The 15,418-nt window shown below is 63.0% G+C and overlaps 1 protein-coding gene across 3 annotated transcripts; it reads right to left on the bottom strand.

The window, feature by feature from the left end:
- Positions 1–8: 8 nt before the first annotated feature.
- Positions 9–12,901, bottom strand: LOC121075378 (semaphorin-3D-like). 3 transcript variants are annotated; one of them, XM_040568550.1, is made up of 18 exons: positions 12,699–12,901; positions 6,393–6,553; positions 4,463–4,623; positions 4,256–4,318; positions 3,969–4,088; positions 3,757–3,859; positions 3,492–3,620; positions 3,230–3,375; positions 2,712–2,826; positions 2,561–2,630; positions 2,312–2,456; positions 2,012–2,234; positions 1,804–1,892; positions 1,679–1,720; positions 1,316–1,473; positions 1,151–1,215; positions 891–1,024; positions 9–821 (listed from the first exon to the last, which is right to left on the bottom strand). In XM_040568550.1, exons 2-18 carry the CDS (start codon positions 6,523–6,525, stop codon positions 453–455), a joined length of 2,265 nt encoding a protein of 754 aa, XP_040424484.1. In that variant the 5' UTR covers positions 6,526–6,553; positions 12,699–12,901; the 3' UTR covers positions 9–452. The 3 variants fall into 3 exon arrangements, with proteins under 3 accessions (XP_040424484.1, XP_040424483.1, XP_040424485.1); XM_040568549.1 differs by lacking the exon at positions 12,699–12,901 and adding an exon at positions 12,352–12,611 and having other exon boundaries at positions 4,463–4,604; XM_040568551.1 differs by lacking the exon at positions 12,699–12,901 and adding an exon at positions 12,352–12,481.
- Between the last annotated feature and the right edge of the window lie 2,517 nt (positions 12,902–15,418).

Raw genomic sequence — 15,418 nt, 5'->3', positions numbered from 1 at the left:
CTTCTGTCTTTGGAATTTGTAAAAGCAGCCTGGGCTGGGGTGGGTGGGGCTGGGTGCAGGCGTTGGGGACGACACCGGGTCCGGGGACGTGTGACCATGGCCAGGTGCTGGAGACCACGCGTGAGCATGGTTTGTTTCCATTCCCACCCCCCCCCATCCCCCCCATCTTCATAATTGCTGCTAATAACCATCATCCCTAAGGGCTGGAGAAAACTGAGGAGAATAAATACTCTGCAGGGCTCACAAGGCTTTGTGTCTGGGAGAGCTGGTCCAGGCCGTGCGCCCTCACCCTGTCGTGCACCCTGGGGTGCGCGCAGAGGCGGAGGGGCCCGGCGTGGCTTGAGGTAGTCGCAGCGCAGCGGTTCCTGCAGTTGGACGCGCGGAGCGGTCCTGAAGCTGGCACCCGCCTGCGAGAAGGGCCGAGAGAGAGAGCAGGTGGCCCCGGCTCGCCCTTACAGCGGCTGGGGTTGCCTGCGCACGCGGCTGCTCTTGCTCTCCGGGGACCGGTGTTGCCACTTCTGGTGCCAGGCTTTCTGCCGCTGCCTTTCCTGGTGCCACAGGGCATTGCAGTAGGTGTCGAGGCTGGTGCCTGGTGCCCCCAAGGCTCGCGGGTCCGTCCGGGGACCCTCGACCCCCTTGCTGCGTCGGTACGGCGGCACCTCCATCGCTTCGTGCTGGATGATGCGGAGGTTGTAGCGAGTGAGGGGCCGGGAGAAGGAGCGCTCCACGGCCTGGCACTCATAGGTGCCGGCATCCTCCCTGCCCAGCTGGCGGATCAGCAGCCCCTGCTCCAGCACCACGAAGTGGCCACCGGTCCTGATCTGGTGCATGGAAAGAGTCAGTTCACCGTCCCCGAACCGCCCCGCGTCCCCTCCCTGCTGTCCCCGCACCTCGTTCAGCCCCGACCCCTCGCCGCGCCACGCCAGCCACCGGATCGTCGTCTGCGGGGAGCGCGCCAGGCACTCGAGGAAGGTGGAGTTCTTCTCCACGCCGAAAACCAGCTTCTCCGTGGCCACCGCTGTCCCTGCACGGGGATGGGACAGGGTCAGCGCACGGCACCCAGTGCAGGGACAATGACAGAGGGCGCTGGGGGCTTTCCCGGTGCCCTGCTGCCCACTCATCCCAGCATCACCCTGGGGCTGGTGCTCACCTTCTGCCGTATCCTGGCACTGGCTGAGCACATCGGGCTTCAGCACGTCCTGGCACCGGGCACGCCTGTGGGAGGGTGGACAGGACCATGGCGGCACCCAAGTGGTGGCACCCGCCACTGTCTGTAGGCTGCCCCTGCGCAGGGCTGGCCCCAGCGGGTGCTCACCTCTTCTCTGTGAGCAGGTGTGGGGCGCAGGTCTTGCCGTCCCAGGTGCAGTAGGGGTCCCTGGCCAGGCAGCAGTCCGTGCAGGTTTTGCCATAGAGCTCGCAGCGGTACAGGGCGAGCTGGAGCAGCCCGTGGGTGCTGCTCACCAACAGCTCCTGCTGCTCGGGCAAGCAGAATGGCAGCGCTCAGCACCGTGCCGGGCTGAGGCTGCTGGGAGGTATGGGGACAGCGGGACAGAGCCAGTCACCAGCAGCCTGCTTGGTGGGAGCAGGACCCTGCCACATGCAAGCCCTGGGGCCAAGGGATGCTGAGGATGGAGCGAGTACCCCGTCCCTTCAGGTACCAGTGTGAGGGAGGACTCACCCGCTTCGGTGACAACTTCATGTCCAGGATGGGAGAAGGTGCCTGGAAGAGAAGAAGAGGTTCCAGCGAGGCTGAGGGCTGGGGTCCCTGGTCCCACCTCCTCCCGCTCCCACTCTCTGCTGTACCTTAGAGACGCTGATCTCCTCCAGGTTAATCACCTCGGTGCCGTGGCTCCCCGCACTGGCCAGCCCCACCTTCAGAACCTTACCCTCATCTGCCAAACACAGCGGGAGAAGGAGCTGGCGGGGCCGGGCTCCCCGGGGCTGGGGGGACACTCCTGCCGCCCAGCCACCGTGTGACGACCCCGGCCCCAGAGCTGGGCTGAGGCCTTACCCGTGCCGAGGAAGAGCACGTCGTAGTGCCGGCTCTCCGTCTCCAGCCGGTGCACCAGCAGCCGCCGCAGCCGGTAGGGAACGTTGACCCTCACCAGGACGGGCTGGCGGCCCTGCGGCTGCACGGGCTCCCACATCAGCTGGTGGGAGCGCACGAAGCTGATCACCTCGTCGGGGAAGTCCTTGGTGGAGCGCAGGAGGGGGTCGTACGTCTCACTGGGGCACTGAGGCGACACGAGGGGCTGGGTCACTGCCAGGCCGGCCCCTCCTGCCGCCACCCGCTGCCCTCCCGGCTCCTTACCGTGCCGGGCCTGGGGTAGGGGACACGTCCCTTGTATTCCACCCAGCGGTAGTCGAAGCCCTCCTTGTGCGCGAAGGGGCCGCTGAAGGCCGCTCTGATGGCAGCCATGGCATAGACGCACACCGCGGAGCCGCTGAAGACACCGCTGCGGGGCAGCCGTCAGCGTCCCTGCTCCGCCGCAGGCAGCTGCGGCGAGGGGCTGGGGGGGGGGGGGGTGCTGGGCTGCCCCGTGCCTGGGCACGGGCTCACCTGGAGACCGTGAAGAGGCCGAAGATGAGGGGATTCTGAGGGTCCCGGGTGCGGAGGAGGAAAACATCCTCTGCAAAGAGAGAGGTGGAGCTGGAGCCAGAGGTGCAGGGGGGCTTTCCCGGCCGGGCAGCTGGGGCAGGCTGCCACTCACCCAGCTGGTCAAAGTGCGTCTGGGTGCCCTGCGGCCCCGGGATGGAGCACACCAAGCGGGCCTTGAGGAATGTGCTCCAGCGGTTGATGAGGCTGCGCTTCCCTCCGACGTCGTTCTGCCGGGCAACGAGAGCTGCACCCACACCAGCCCCACCAAGCCACCCCTACGGCAGTCCCTGCAGCGGGACACCTGAGTCCCCCGCAGTGACAGCCCCAGCCTTGCTTCTTCCCCCTCTGTGGGGTGCCCGGGGGTGGGAAGGTGCCTGGGGAGCCACCGAGTGGGGCAGGGGACTTGGGGCTTTCTCACTGCTATGCTGCAAAGCACAGGCAGAGGTGGGAACCAGGCTCCTGCTCACCAAACCAGCACACGATGGTTAAGGTTGGAAGGGCCCGCTGGAGGTCCCCTGGCCCAACCCTAACAAAGGGACAATGGCTTTTCACAAGGCAGCACTCCTGGCACGGTGGCAAAGCTTGCCTTGTGTGATCCCAGCTGTGGCGCACCAGCCTTAGCCCACTGACCTTGCAGACCCGGGCCACCCTAGCATGGATGTGCCGCCTGTCCCACTGCCCAGCCTCCAGCGCCGTCTCGCGGAAGAAGACGTAGACCTTGTCGTCGTGCGGGTTGTAGGTGTCGGGGATGGCGAAGACACCCACAAACGCAGGCTCTGGAAGCGACGACATGCTATCGCCCCGTGCCTGCGGCTCCCTGTGCAGGTGTGCCCCCCACCACGGGGGAGGAGATGGGACCAGGGCACCGTGCCAAGCATGGTCCCTCTCGTACCGTGCAGCCAGTGGTCCTGGTTCTGCTCCGTGCGGATGTAGCTCTGCTCGGCCCCGCGCACCCAGGTCCGGAAGAAGGCGGCGCTGCTGCCCATGAAGTCGCTGGAGGTGCCCGAATACATCTCCCCATCTGTGGGGTCAGCGGGGGGGGGGGGATGGGGGGGGGGGGGGGGGGGGGGCGTGTGGAGGAGCTGGGGGTGCAGCCGTGGGACCCCCGCATGCCACGTCCCCAGGGAGCCCCAGCTCCCTGCTCCCCCAGCCCTTACCGACAAGGAGCGCGGTGAAGGGTTGGCGGGGGCTGTACGGGCACCGTCCTCGCCCCGACTGCAGGGAGTGGGTCACCAGCCGCATCAGGGGGGCCCCGACACCCTGCCAGAGCCCAGGGGGAGATGTCAGCTCTGCCAGCCGATGGACAAGGGAGCATCAAGGGCACTGGGTCCCTCTGCAGCGGGGCTGCAGCTCACCGGGTGCCGCTCACCTTGCCCCGGGCTCCCAGCTGGACGAAGGCACAGACGGGCTGGTAGGAGCCCGTCCCGCAGGCAAACACGTGGCTGCTGTTGTAGGGCTGCAGGAGGCGGATGAAGTTGGCACACTCGGTCTGCCCAAGGGGAGGGAGATGGTTGTTGGCAGGGAGGACCCAAGCTGGCGCGCTTGCAGGCAGCCCCCCACGTGCCACGCATGCCCCACAGTTTGGGGTGTCTGGGTGCTGAGTACCTGCGCCGAGGCACAAAAAGCCCCAAGCTGGGGACTCCCGGCCCTGCTTACCTCTATGTCCTTCCCCGCCAGCCGGCAATGTTCAACCTGCTCCCTGGAGGCTGGCCAGAAGATCTGCGACAGAAGCGCCCGAGGCATGGGCAGCAGCACATGTTTGGGACAACTTCAGGGGACGTGGCCCTGGGTGCCAGAGCTGCCCCTGGAGAAAGCAGGCAGCCTGGCCCAGGACCACAACTGCATCCCCTGCCCAGCACTGACCTTCTCGGGCTCTCTGCCAGGATGGTCGAGATGGAGCAGGAAGATGTGGTTTTTGGCTCCCACCATCAGCCAGGCCCTGTCTTCATCCAGCAGGAGGGCTTGGAAACCCAGCCCGTCCCCTGAGGTCAGCAAGAGGCGGGAGCTGTTGGATTTCAGCAGGTCTGAGGAGCATGAGGTGGGAGGAAGGGCAGCCGTCAGGGAGCTGTCCCTCCCTGCACGGCCCTGGGCTACGTGGGCTGTGGGCTGGGGCAGTTTGCTGCGAGCTAAGCGAGGGAAGTCCCTGCTGGACCCGTGTGGGCACAGCTCCGTCCGAAGCAGCCGGGAGATGGAAATGGCAAGGAAGGAGATGCCGGCCGCATGCTGCAGGCACCAGTACCTGCCTGGGCCTGGGGCAGGGATTTCCAAGGTGAACGGGATCAGCAGCTGCATTCCCCTCCCTGCCCTTGCCGTTGTTGCTGGGGTCCTCAGAGAGGACGGGGCTGGCACCCCCACATCCCGCCGGCACAGTGGCTGAGACGATGGGTGAGAAACATCCTCTCCTTTGTGCTCATTATCTCCCAAGGCCAGCGTGTTTTTCCTTGCTGTCAAGACCACTGCGAAAGCCCTGTCCCGTCCGCTACCTTTGCGGCTGCACCCTCAGAGCGGGGTGACCCGGGGCTTCCTGGGGTCACCGCCCGGCTGCACCGGGCGCAAGGAAGAGCCGGCCCCACAGGACATCCCCACAGCCCAGGGGAAGCCAGGCTCTGAGTCTCTGAGGGGTTTCCATCCCCTCGCTGCCGCGGGCTGATAAGAGCTGCACCGGAGACGTCTTCAGTGCCGGTGACCCACCAAGCCCCCGTGCCACCAAATGCAGCAGCTTCTGGCCCTGCCACCAGCAGCGGCAGGGGACCAGAGCCCAGCAGAAGCCCCGTTTGCCAGCCCCCAGCTGTGCCAGCCCCGGTCAGTGCAGCAGTAGGCATCCTGGGGCTGCGGCAGGGCAGCAGAGAGGCTCAGCCCTGGCCAGCAGCGGGGCTGTCCGTTGTGACCCCACGGTCGCCTCTTGCACGGCCAAGCCCCCTCCCCAGCAGGGTGGAAGCCACCAGCGCCGCTCCTGGCCCCGCGCCCCGTGCCCCATCCTTCCTCCGCTCCCACAGCCTCCGTTGCTGTCATTTCCTCCTCGCAGGCTGCTTGCGTCTTCCCCCACTGCCCCCCTGCCTCCCCCATGCTGGGGCCTGACGTGAGGCAGGCGGGCTCTCAGAGGTCCTTTCATTTGATTTCGATTTTTTTTTTCTGAAGTTTTTTTAAACCTGAGCTCCTTGCGCCATTGTGTCCTTGAACCTGCCCGTTGCTGTCCCTGAGTCACATCCCCTGCCGCAGTTCCCATTGTCCTCAAGCCCTCCTGATGCTGGGAGCTTCCTCTCCTGCCTCTGCCCAAGACCGGAGAGCTGCTGGCACGTCTGGCCATGGGGCTTTGAAGGCAGAGTCCCTCCATGTTCCCAGCTCTTCTCCAAGGACGGACCAAACCCTGGCCCTGACACCTGCTCCTGAGCTGGGCCACCAGCAGGACCATTGCTGCCAGGGATGCCCCGTGGCACCCAGAGGCCTCCGGCCATCTCCCACCTCCATGGCAAGCCCACCCCATCCCCAGGCTGTCCGGGGCCCTGCTCCAAGCCCTCGACACAAACAGAGCCTGCCCTGAAGCCCTCACAAAATAATTACAGGCAGCTGGGATGCAGCGGGAAGCACAGGGAGATGGCTGCTTGACCTGGACTCAGGCGGGTGGCACAGGAGGGACGGGCTTCGTGAGGGGGACATGGGGCAGAGGGGGGCTGCTGGGGGACATCGGCGTGATGGCGACGCCGTGGCCACGTCACCCTCCTGCCCTGTCACCCTGCCCGTGCCCAGGCTGGAAAAACACAGCCCAGCACCTCCGGAGACGCGTTCCCCTTACCTTTGTAGGTGACACGGAGGCGAGGGGCGTGCTGCTTCCACGCCCCGGCGGTGTCCGGCTGCGGCAGCAGGACGCAGAGCAGGAGGGCAGCCAGCGGCAGCCTGCGGCCACGGGGAGCCCCCGTCCTCACCATCGTGCCGCTGCGGTGCTGCTGCCTTCAGCTGCGAGGGGAGAAAGGTTGGGGAAATGCAGGGGGCGGCCATGGGGAGGGACACGGGAGCTGCCCCACACCCAGGCACGCTTCTGGAAGCCCCCCCGGCCCCTTCCCCTGCCCATCCCGGGTGCATCCAGGACCTCACGGCCTCGTTCGCTGCCCCCTGTGTGCCCTGGAGGGGCAGGTGGCAGGGCTGGCTGCTCCCAGGTCAGGACAGTGAGACATTTCTTGTCCTGCTCATGAATGTCCTGCATTGCAGCAGCTCTGGTAACCACACTCTTGCTGTGCTTTCAGCTCTTTTGAGTCCCACAGTTGAAGGGTTTTAAATGAGCATGGAGGCTTTAGGTGCAAGGGCTGGGGGCTTTCTGCAGGTCTGCGCAGGAGCAACCACACAGCCCAGGAGCCGAGCACCTCCAGCTGCCCTGTTCCCTCTCTCCCACAAGAAGGAGCACTCGACTGTGCCTTCAGACAAGGTCTGGGGCTCTCAGGGCCTCCCAGACCCTCCCCCCCGCCACCCCAGGGCTCATCCAGAGGTTGTGCCCGGGATTTGGCAGGGGGTTTATTTTACCAGCATGCACAGGGTTGCTGGAGAAGCAGGGAAAAGGCCAGCCTCTAACTGCAGCTTTCTATAAACGGAGGATGCTTGCGTGACCCAGAACATTTGCCAGGGTGGCTCCAGGACCCTGAGGGTGGCAGCCAGGGCACAGCCACCTCCCTGGGGACACGGGGCACAGCCCCAGGCAGCGGGGACATGGGGGTGGCACGTCCCTCGTCTGCTGCACTGCAAGACCCAGCGGCAGCTTCGTGCCAACGGGAGCATCCTGGCGGCGAAGGGGTTGGAAAAGGGCAGGGAGGGCGCAGCCCCAGCCCATAACCCCAAATTTCTCCTGGAGGAGAGGAGCTGGTCCCTGCAGAGTTTACACTGTGAGAGGGAGAGCGGGTGTCTCATGGATGGAAACAAGCTGCGGGTGATGAATCCAGGGCTAAATTAAACACTCCCGACAGCTTTAAATAATCAACTGTCCTGAGCTGGGACTGTTTTTATCGGGGCTTGGAGAGGGAGCTGCTGATGAGGGCAGGCTGCCGGGCCAGGCGAATTTCAGCAGGGTAATGCCTTCCCGGGGCTCCCACGCTCTGGGTGCTGCGGGACTGGGGGGGGCTTTTCCTTCAGAGACCGGGTCCTGCAGAAGGTCTTGCAGGAGATGGAGCAACACCAGGAAGAGGAAAATCCCTCCAGTTTACAGCGTGCTCTGAAGCATACAGAAAATACAAGCTCGCTTGTGAAAGCGATGGCCCAGAGAGGCAAATTTCCAGGGCGGAAGGGCCCCGGCAGCAGCTCCATCCCCAGGGACGGAGCGTGCCGAACAAGAGCTCGGCAGCAATCCCCCGCCAAGTGCCAGCCCCACAGACCCCGATTGTCTGGCAGTTAATCCAGAGCCCCGCGCTCAGGACGTCGCCTTCTTGAGTTACAGCCTGGGGCCAGCCGCGGGCTGCAGAGGGGCCCCAGCAGCTGGGGGAGCTGGGGGGGGGGGGGGTTAGACCTGGGCGCCTGGGCTGGGAAACGGGGTGAAACCCAGCGGCCAGCAAGGGCAGGCGGATGGGATGGCTGCCGCCACGCCATGCCCCCATCCTTCACCTCCCCACAGCTCTCGTGGGCGCTCGCGGCTCCACCTGGCCGGCGGTGCGCGCCGTGTGCTCGGCGGTGCCCCAGTACTTGTCACTGAGGCCACGTCCACCAGTGGCAGGGCTCGGCGCAGCCCTCCGGCCCTCCCCGGGGCGTGATGGATGCCCCGGCAGCTGCTGTGCCCCACTCGCCGCGCTGTCACGCAGCGGCAGCTGTCGGCCTTGTCCCGTGTGGGGGCAAAGCCACCGGCGTGGCCCCCCGCCCCCCCCGGCCTTCCCCCGGAGCCAGGGGTGGGAGCAGAGCCCTCCATGGGGGCTGGGATGAGTGCTGACGGAGTGGGACCCCGAAAGCAGAGCTGGGGTGGCAGTGGGGCGCTGAGGCGCTGCCTGCAAATGGCAGGGTGAGATAAATCCCCTGGTAAGCCGGGTCACACACGGCCAGCAGCCCTAAAAGCTGGCGAAGGGGGCTGAGACCCCCCACAGGGCTGGGTCCCCCAAGCCTCAGGACCCCTGGGGCACAGCCGCATTCCCGGGTGCTGCCCACACCCTGGCGCAGCACGGGGCCGAGCCCAGCACTTGTCACTTGCCCACCACATGGCCCGACACCCGATACGGAGGCTCACCCCGCCACGGGGCCGTTTTCCCAGCTTTCTGAGCCAGGCACGGGCTCAGATGTGAGCGGGACTCCACGGGCAGGAGGCCGAGAGGCAGCTGGCCAGCTCCGCAGGCAGGGAGCCCCCATGCTCCGGGCTGGGCTGAGGTCTTCTCCAGCACCCCCAAAGCAGACCCCACCGCAGCCTTAGGCTGCCGTGGCATCTGGCAGAACCCCTGCCTGCTCCCTAAAGCACACTTGTGTTTTTTTTCCTGACTGCCTCAGCCCTTCGAGCAGGGATGCTCAGCGCCTCACCAGGAGCTGCTCTGCGTCCCCCCAGCTCCAAAGCCGGGGCTCAGGCAGGAGCTGGCCACAGAGCACCTGCTCCTCTGTCACTCCCATTCCCTGCCACCCGCCTCAGAGAGATGGGGCTGTCACCCTGCCTCCCAGCACTGGGCAGCTCAAAAATTGTTTTCTTTTCATCAAAAGTAGGCCTGCTCCTTGCCCTCCTGTGCTAACTGGAAGAGGTTGAGCAGGCGTGGGGGGATTGGCCAGAGAAAGTATTTTAATGAGGATGGAAGCAGCCTGCATGGTCGCCTGCTTCATCTCAGAGCCTCTCGGTTGCAGCTGCTGGGTAGTTACAGCTGTAAGGCTCTGCCCTGCCAGCCTCGGGCCCCTTCGCAGCCCCACGCAGCCCCCAGGGTCTGCCCTTGGCTCCAGCACACTGCTGCCTGCGTCCCAGCGAGGATGAGGAGGAGGGATGCAAAGTGAAGGGCCACAGTTTTGCATGTGGCCAAGGGTACGTCCCAGGGCACTCGCAGCTCTGAGCAGGGGCAGCGTGGGAAGAACAGTACTTCTCCCCACCGACAATGGACAGATTGAAACTGAAAGTCTATTTCTTCTTTTTTTTTTTTTTTTTTTTTTTTTTCCTCCTCACGCTGGCCAAATGAGCTGACATCAGTGATCTCCTCCTGGAAAACAGGGAAATAAACCTTAGCCCGCTGGTGGGAGCAGCAAAGTTGCTTCCGCACACAATAAGCGGCAGCCTGCCAGCGTGCTGGATGAGAACAATAACCCCACGCGGACATGTGCCTGCGAACCGCATTGTTTGAGGGAAACCACATCCTGGGCAGGCTCCCAGCCCGGCTTGCCACGAGTGCTGCAGCAGCCGTGCCGTGCCGTGCCGTGCCAGTCTGGGTATGGTGGTGCCGGTACTGCAGGCGCGGCTCCGCCGGGGCTGTACCAGGATTGCACGGGGTCACCGAGCGTGGCGATGGCACATTCACGTGTGTGCCCATCCTGTGATGCCCGCACCTGTGGGCAGTGAGCAGGGGCAGGCCCCTGTGTGCCACCGCGGCTCAGTGGCCAGCTGCAAGCTGATGCCCGATTCTCACAGCTGCCATTTGGGGTATTCCCAAATGTCTGGGGCATATCCCAAATGCGTGATGTCTCTAGGGGTGCAGAGCACCCCAGTCCCTGGCCCTCCTGTGCAGACCATGGCAAGGCTCCTCAAAAAGTGTGTGGGGGGGGAAGGGGGGGGCTCAGTCCCCATCCCCCGCCTGCCCCATCCCGGCTGTTTTTTCGGCCGGTGCATCCCAACACCTTTGCCGTGCTGGCTTTCAGCAGCCATCTGTAGCTGCAAGAGCCTGTGAGACCTAGCTACCCTGTGCCCTCAGGGACACCCCTTGCTGTAATCCCAGCCACAGTGGGAGCAGAGCAAACACGGAGGAAGAGGCAGCCCCGAGCGCCCGGCAGCCACAGTTTATAATAAATCCTTGTCCGTGCTGTAAACAGTCCCCGAGCGGGTGTCAGAGGAGCACAGCAGGCGGCGGGGAAGCCAGCAACACGCGCCTGTGATAAGGGCTGCCAGCCCCCGTGGCCGGGGGGCTGGGGTCTGCCGAGAACATCTTTAGCAGCACCTTCTGCTGCGGCTGCGGCCACCCCGAGTGGGCACTGCCCCCTACACGCCCTGGGGGGTTTTCTGTCTAAATCCTGACCAACGACCCAGAGTGAATGAATGAGCCCTGCCTTGCGTCCTTGCGGAATTCGGCAAGATTAGATTAGGGATGAATGCTTCCCGTATTTTCTTATAGCAGCGGTATCTGTGTTTTCAAATTGATCTCACCATCTCTGGCTGATAAACCATAGGGCTGTTTGTTTGTTTTTCGGGGACTTTCAGTGCCCTTAGCTCCGCAGGAGACATTTATGCACTCCAGCAATTACCGTACTGCAAGCTGTGGATTTCGGCATGCCGGGCACCACAGTGGTCGGGGCATTACGACAGTGCTGTCCTCCCGCTGTCCGGGCACTGCCCGCAGGGTGCTGCGGGGATGGCAGTGGCTCCGCTGGGAGCGGATGGAGCAGGTGGCACACTTCTCAGTCACGCTGTACCATCAGTCCCTTCCTAACGGTCCCTGCACCTCTCTCAGTGCGTTGTTTTTCTGGGTGGATTTGGTTTTCTACGGGCACTTCTCCCACGGCACTTTCCCCTCCTCCCTTGGGCACGAGGCTGCATCCAAAAGGCACTGGGTTCCTGGATCTCGTGCTGCCCTCCAGCCTCACACCCCCTGCGAGTCCTTCTGGGCATCAACCAGCCCATCAGCCACGGCAGTAACCTGGGGCGGCTGGGCTAACGAAGCCTGCTTATTACAAGCATCATTTCCCCCGGACAGGGCATTGCGCGCTGTCAGTTTGCACTGGTGGAGGTCTTGTTTAAAGGACAGGAAGAAATAACCCTCCCTGCTTTCATTTAAGTCAATCGAGTGCTTTGCTATTTGTGTCTGTGCATAAGTGTTTAGCCTTCTCCTTGCCATCCTCAAACCGAGTGTCACCAGACCGCCGCACCGCAGCACCCATCTCCTTGGCCAGCCCCAGCCCTGTCCTGAGACCCTCGGAGGCAACAGGACAGGGGCTAAACCTCCCCGCCACCCCCTCGCTGTCCCTCCGGCTCTGTTCCCTCCCTGCCTGCTCCATCAGATGGCCCGAAATGAGGCATTTCTCCTCTGCGAGGCTGTCACAGCTGCCTGAAGGCAAGAGATGGATTTTCATTTGGGGGTGGGGGAATCCAACAAAGCCGCCTCCGGCCGGCAGAGAAGTCCCCAGACGGGAGCAGCTGCTTGGATAAACCTGCCAGCAGTGTCCAGGTGAAACAGCCCCCAAAAAATCACTTTGGAGATCGAGAGCTTAACGGTACAAATAAAACCTTTACAGTCCAAATAACTCCTGGGATCACGTTAAGGCGTTAACAGATAAGAGCCCACAAAGATCATCACCAAAAACTTTTTCAATACACACTATGGCAAGCCGAGTGGCAGAACACTCTCTGCTCTCGGTTTTGGAGTTGGCAGAAGATTAATCACTCAAAAGCCGCTCTGCACAAAGACATAAAGTGCACCAAGCCCAATTTAAGCCCAGAGAAGCGCTCATTTACGCAGGGTCAAGCCTGCTCCGGCTGTCCGCTCCGCACCGGAGCCGCTCTGAGCTGGAAATGGCAGCACGGTTTCGTCCCACCGGGAGGGAGAAACAATGCCGAATATTCCAGCCGGCCCCGCCAAGCGTACGAGCAATTAAAAAGTTCCTTCGTTACTCACCGAGCAGCCCGGCGGACCCCACGGGCAAGAAGCTGCGGGCGCACCCCGCACCGGCTGCAGCGCGCGGAGCTGGGCGCGCAGGGTGGAGCCGGGTGCCGGGTGGGTCGGAGGCGGCCTCCATTCATAAAAGCAGCCCCAGGACCATCTGTCCCGGTGCCGAGTGTCCTGCTCAGCCCCCATCCTGCCTGCTGGGCCCGCGGATCTGCGAGCGGCAATTGCCATCTAGTGGCGCCCGCACCGCTCCAGCCCCTGCTCCAGCGCAGACAGGGCTGCAAGGCTCGCCTTAAGTCATCAGAAGCGACGCTGCTTTTCCCCTTAATTTTTCATTCTCTCGGCTCAAGGCATACCTCAGAGGGGTGGAACAGTGAAACAGCTCATCGGATGCCTCTGCCAAACGTGTCTGCTGCGCAGGGGGCTGGGGACGGGGAAGGGCGCTGTGCGGGTGCTGTTCCTGTGCTGCATTCACAAAGGAAACCCCTTTTCCCCAAGGGGCTCCCAAGGCTAAGTGTCATGGAAAGAAGGAGGTTGTGTTCATCTGGACGGACCCAGGCTCCTGCGTGCCTGCACCAGCACTGTGCTGGCTGCGAGGGCCAGCACAGCCCAGGGCCGCAACGTATGTGCTATACATCTACAAGGGTTTTCCCAGCTTCTTGGTCCTACTCCGGTCCCATAGGCCGGACGCCCACGAGCGCTTGGAGAGTGTTAGGTGCATTCCTGGAGCACGTTTGGTTTGGCTTCATCTGAAAGTAATCCAGGCTCTCCTGAGTCCGAGCTCTCCAAAGCCACTCCAGGATGAGATCCAAAGTGCAGCAAGTGGGGGAAGTTGGGAGATCAGTTTCAAAACTGAACCCTGCTCCAAATTAACGTGCTGGAACGGATGCAGCCTAGCAGGGCTTTTGGGAGCAGGGGCTTCACTGTCCAACGCCCCACCGCCAGTGCACTGACGGGGCCATTTCCTAAGTCCTGGCCCTCAGAAAGGCCCCGGGGATGACAGCAAGTCCCAGGGTCGGAGGCAGCTTTGTCAGCAGCTCATTTGTAGGGGCTCCATCCCACTGCCCCTGACCTGCTTGCCTCCCCATGGCGGCCAGGGCAGTGACGGGACACTCACCACTTGCCGCAGCAGAGGCGGTGGCGAGGCGGTGGCACGAGGCAGCTCCAGAGGTGAGCCCTGAGCTTTCCCCCAGCTCGGGGCCGTTTCTGGACAAGCCCATCCTCCCATTGTGCTGCCTGCAGGCCTCGGTCTCCTGGGTGTGCGGGGCGCTCATTTCCCAGCTTCCTTGAAGCACACCCAGGCGCTCGGCAGGAAGGCGAGGTGCACTTTAGCAGCTGGAAGCCATCACCAGGCCTCTCCTACACCGGAAACGGGTGAATCCTGGCCAGCCCTGTGAGGCTGCTGACCTGGGGTCCTCCCTGCTGACACCCACCCTATGCCAGGGTGGAGGCTCCGTGCTTCCCGGGTAGGAGATGCTGGGAAAAGCAAGAGCGCACCGTGAAGAAACCCCCATGCTCAGGAGAAAAAGAGGAGCCCTGAAGATGCAGGGCATGAAGTTGGATGGGGTCCTGTGTCCCCTCCCCGAGCAGGGCCAGCCTCACCCCAAGCCATTCGGGGCCAGGTGACACCCGGGGGAGGCTGGGCCCCCTCCAGGAGCTGAGCACGCTGCACCGTGGACAAGGAAAGAGGAAAAGGGCAGAGAATTGGGGGGGTTGGGGGCGGGGAGCCTTCCTCCCTCCCAGCTCGTGCGGAGGCTGGGGGTGACACCTCCCTGTGGGTCACTCCACCTTCATGCGTGCACTGTGCTCAGAGAAACACTGTGCAGGGCTGGCAGGCTGGGTCCTGGTGTGTTACTGCCCTCCCAAAGCCAAATGCAGCTCCAAAAAGGTTTTCTTTGTGAAAAAAATACGAAGCCCGGCGATTTGCCTCCCTGGATTGGGGGGGTGCTGCATCAGGCTGAATGCTGCCAGCAAGGAGAGCCAGCCCTGCCCTGCCGGCCTGCCCGGGGCCAAGGAGCCCCAGCTGGCTCCGAGCCGGTGGCACTGCTCTCCCCGCTGCAGGCAGCTGATGCTCTCGATTACAGCCCCGCAGCGTGGCATGGGTTGCTTCTGGGAAAACTCCTCCTTGCCCCGTGCCAAGCCCTGTGGCTGGGTTCAGGTACGTGCCTCGCTTGAGGCATTAAATTACCAAGCATGGCAGAGCACAGGAGGGGTCTTGTACCTCTGGCTGGGAGGGTGCTCGGGGGTCTGGGCTTCTGCATGGCTGTGTGGAGGCTCTCAGCCTTGTTCTGGCTGACCTCTGGGGTCTTCCAGCATGCACAATCCCAGTCATAACCACGGAGAACACAGATACTTGAAGAGGAATTATCAAGTATCAAAGTCTCATCTGAAAGGTTGTAATCTCTTGGTAAATAAGAACCTTTTTTTTTTTTTTTTTGAAAGCACACTGCCAAGCACCATCCTGCCACTATATTTAGCTTTTAAATTAGCTGAGCCCTTCATTTGCAGAGGGGTCGAGCCTCTCCCCAGCGGCACAGCCTGGACACGCACTGTGCCTGTGAAGGATGATCCCCTGCACTGCACCTCCCAGGGTAAGGCAGATGTGAAAAAGCCGTCAGCACCCATGGGTGTAAATTTGGCAGGGCCTGGGTGGGTTACGGCCCTGTGGGTGCAGCACAGAGCCACCTCCTGGCTGTGCCTTCGTGGGCCAGGTCCCTGCACATGGCAGAGACGGGCACCAAAACGTGACCCAACAGCTGCATTTGGTGCATTCGGCAGGAAATCCCTAGGAGCTGCCTTTTTTAGCTCGCTTGCAGCAAGTGGTGCAAACCCAGTTTGTGGAGCAGCTGTTTTTTTGAGAAAAGCAGGGGTTTGCTGCCCACTGCTGATGGAACGGGTGTGCCTGGGTGGTACTACCATGGTATTTTTCTATACAAAGCTGTGCAGAGCACTTAGAGGGGTTCCCCAGGTGGACCTACCATGTCAGGAAGATGCAGCCAGGCCCTGCACGTGTCTGGTTTCAGTCTTTGCACGACTCACAGAACAGGCATTTTGCTTTCCTAGGTGCATGAGAACT

Source organism: Cygnus olor, chromosome 10 (genome assembly GCF_009769625.2).
Source record: "Cygnus olor isolate bCygOlo1 chromosome 10, bCygOlo1.pri.v2, whole genome shotgun sequence".
NCBI lineage: Eukaryota > Metazoa > Chordata > Aves > Anseriformes > Anatidae > Cygnus > Cygnus olor.
The sequence above is the reverse complement of the archived record's forward strand: the minus strand, read 5'-3'. Positions and strand labels throughout refer to the sequence as shown.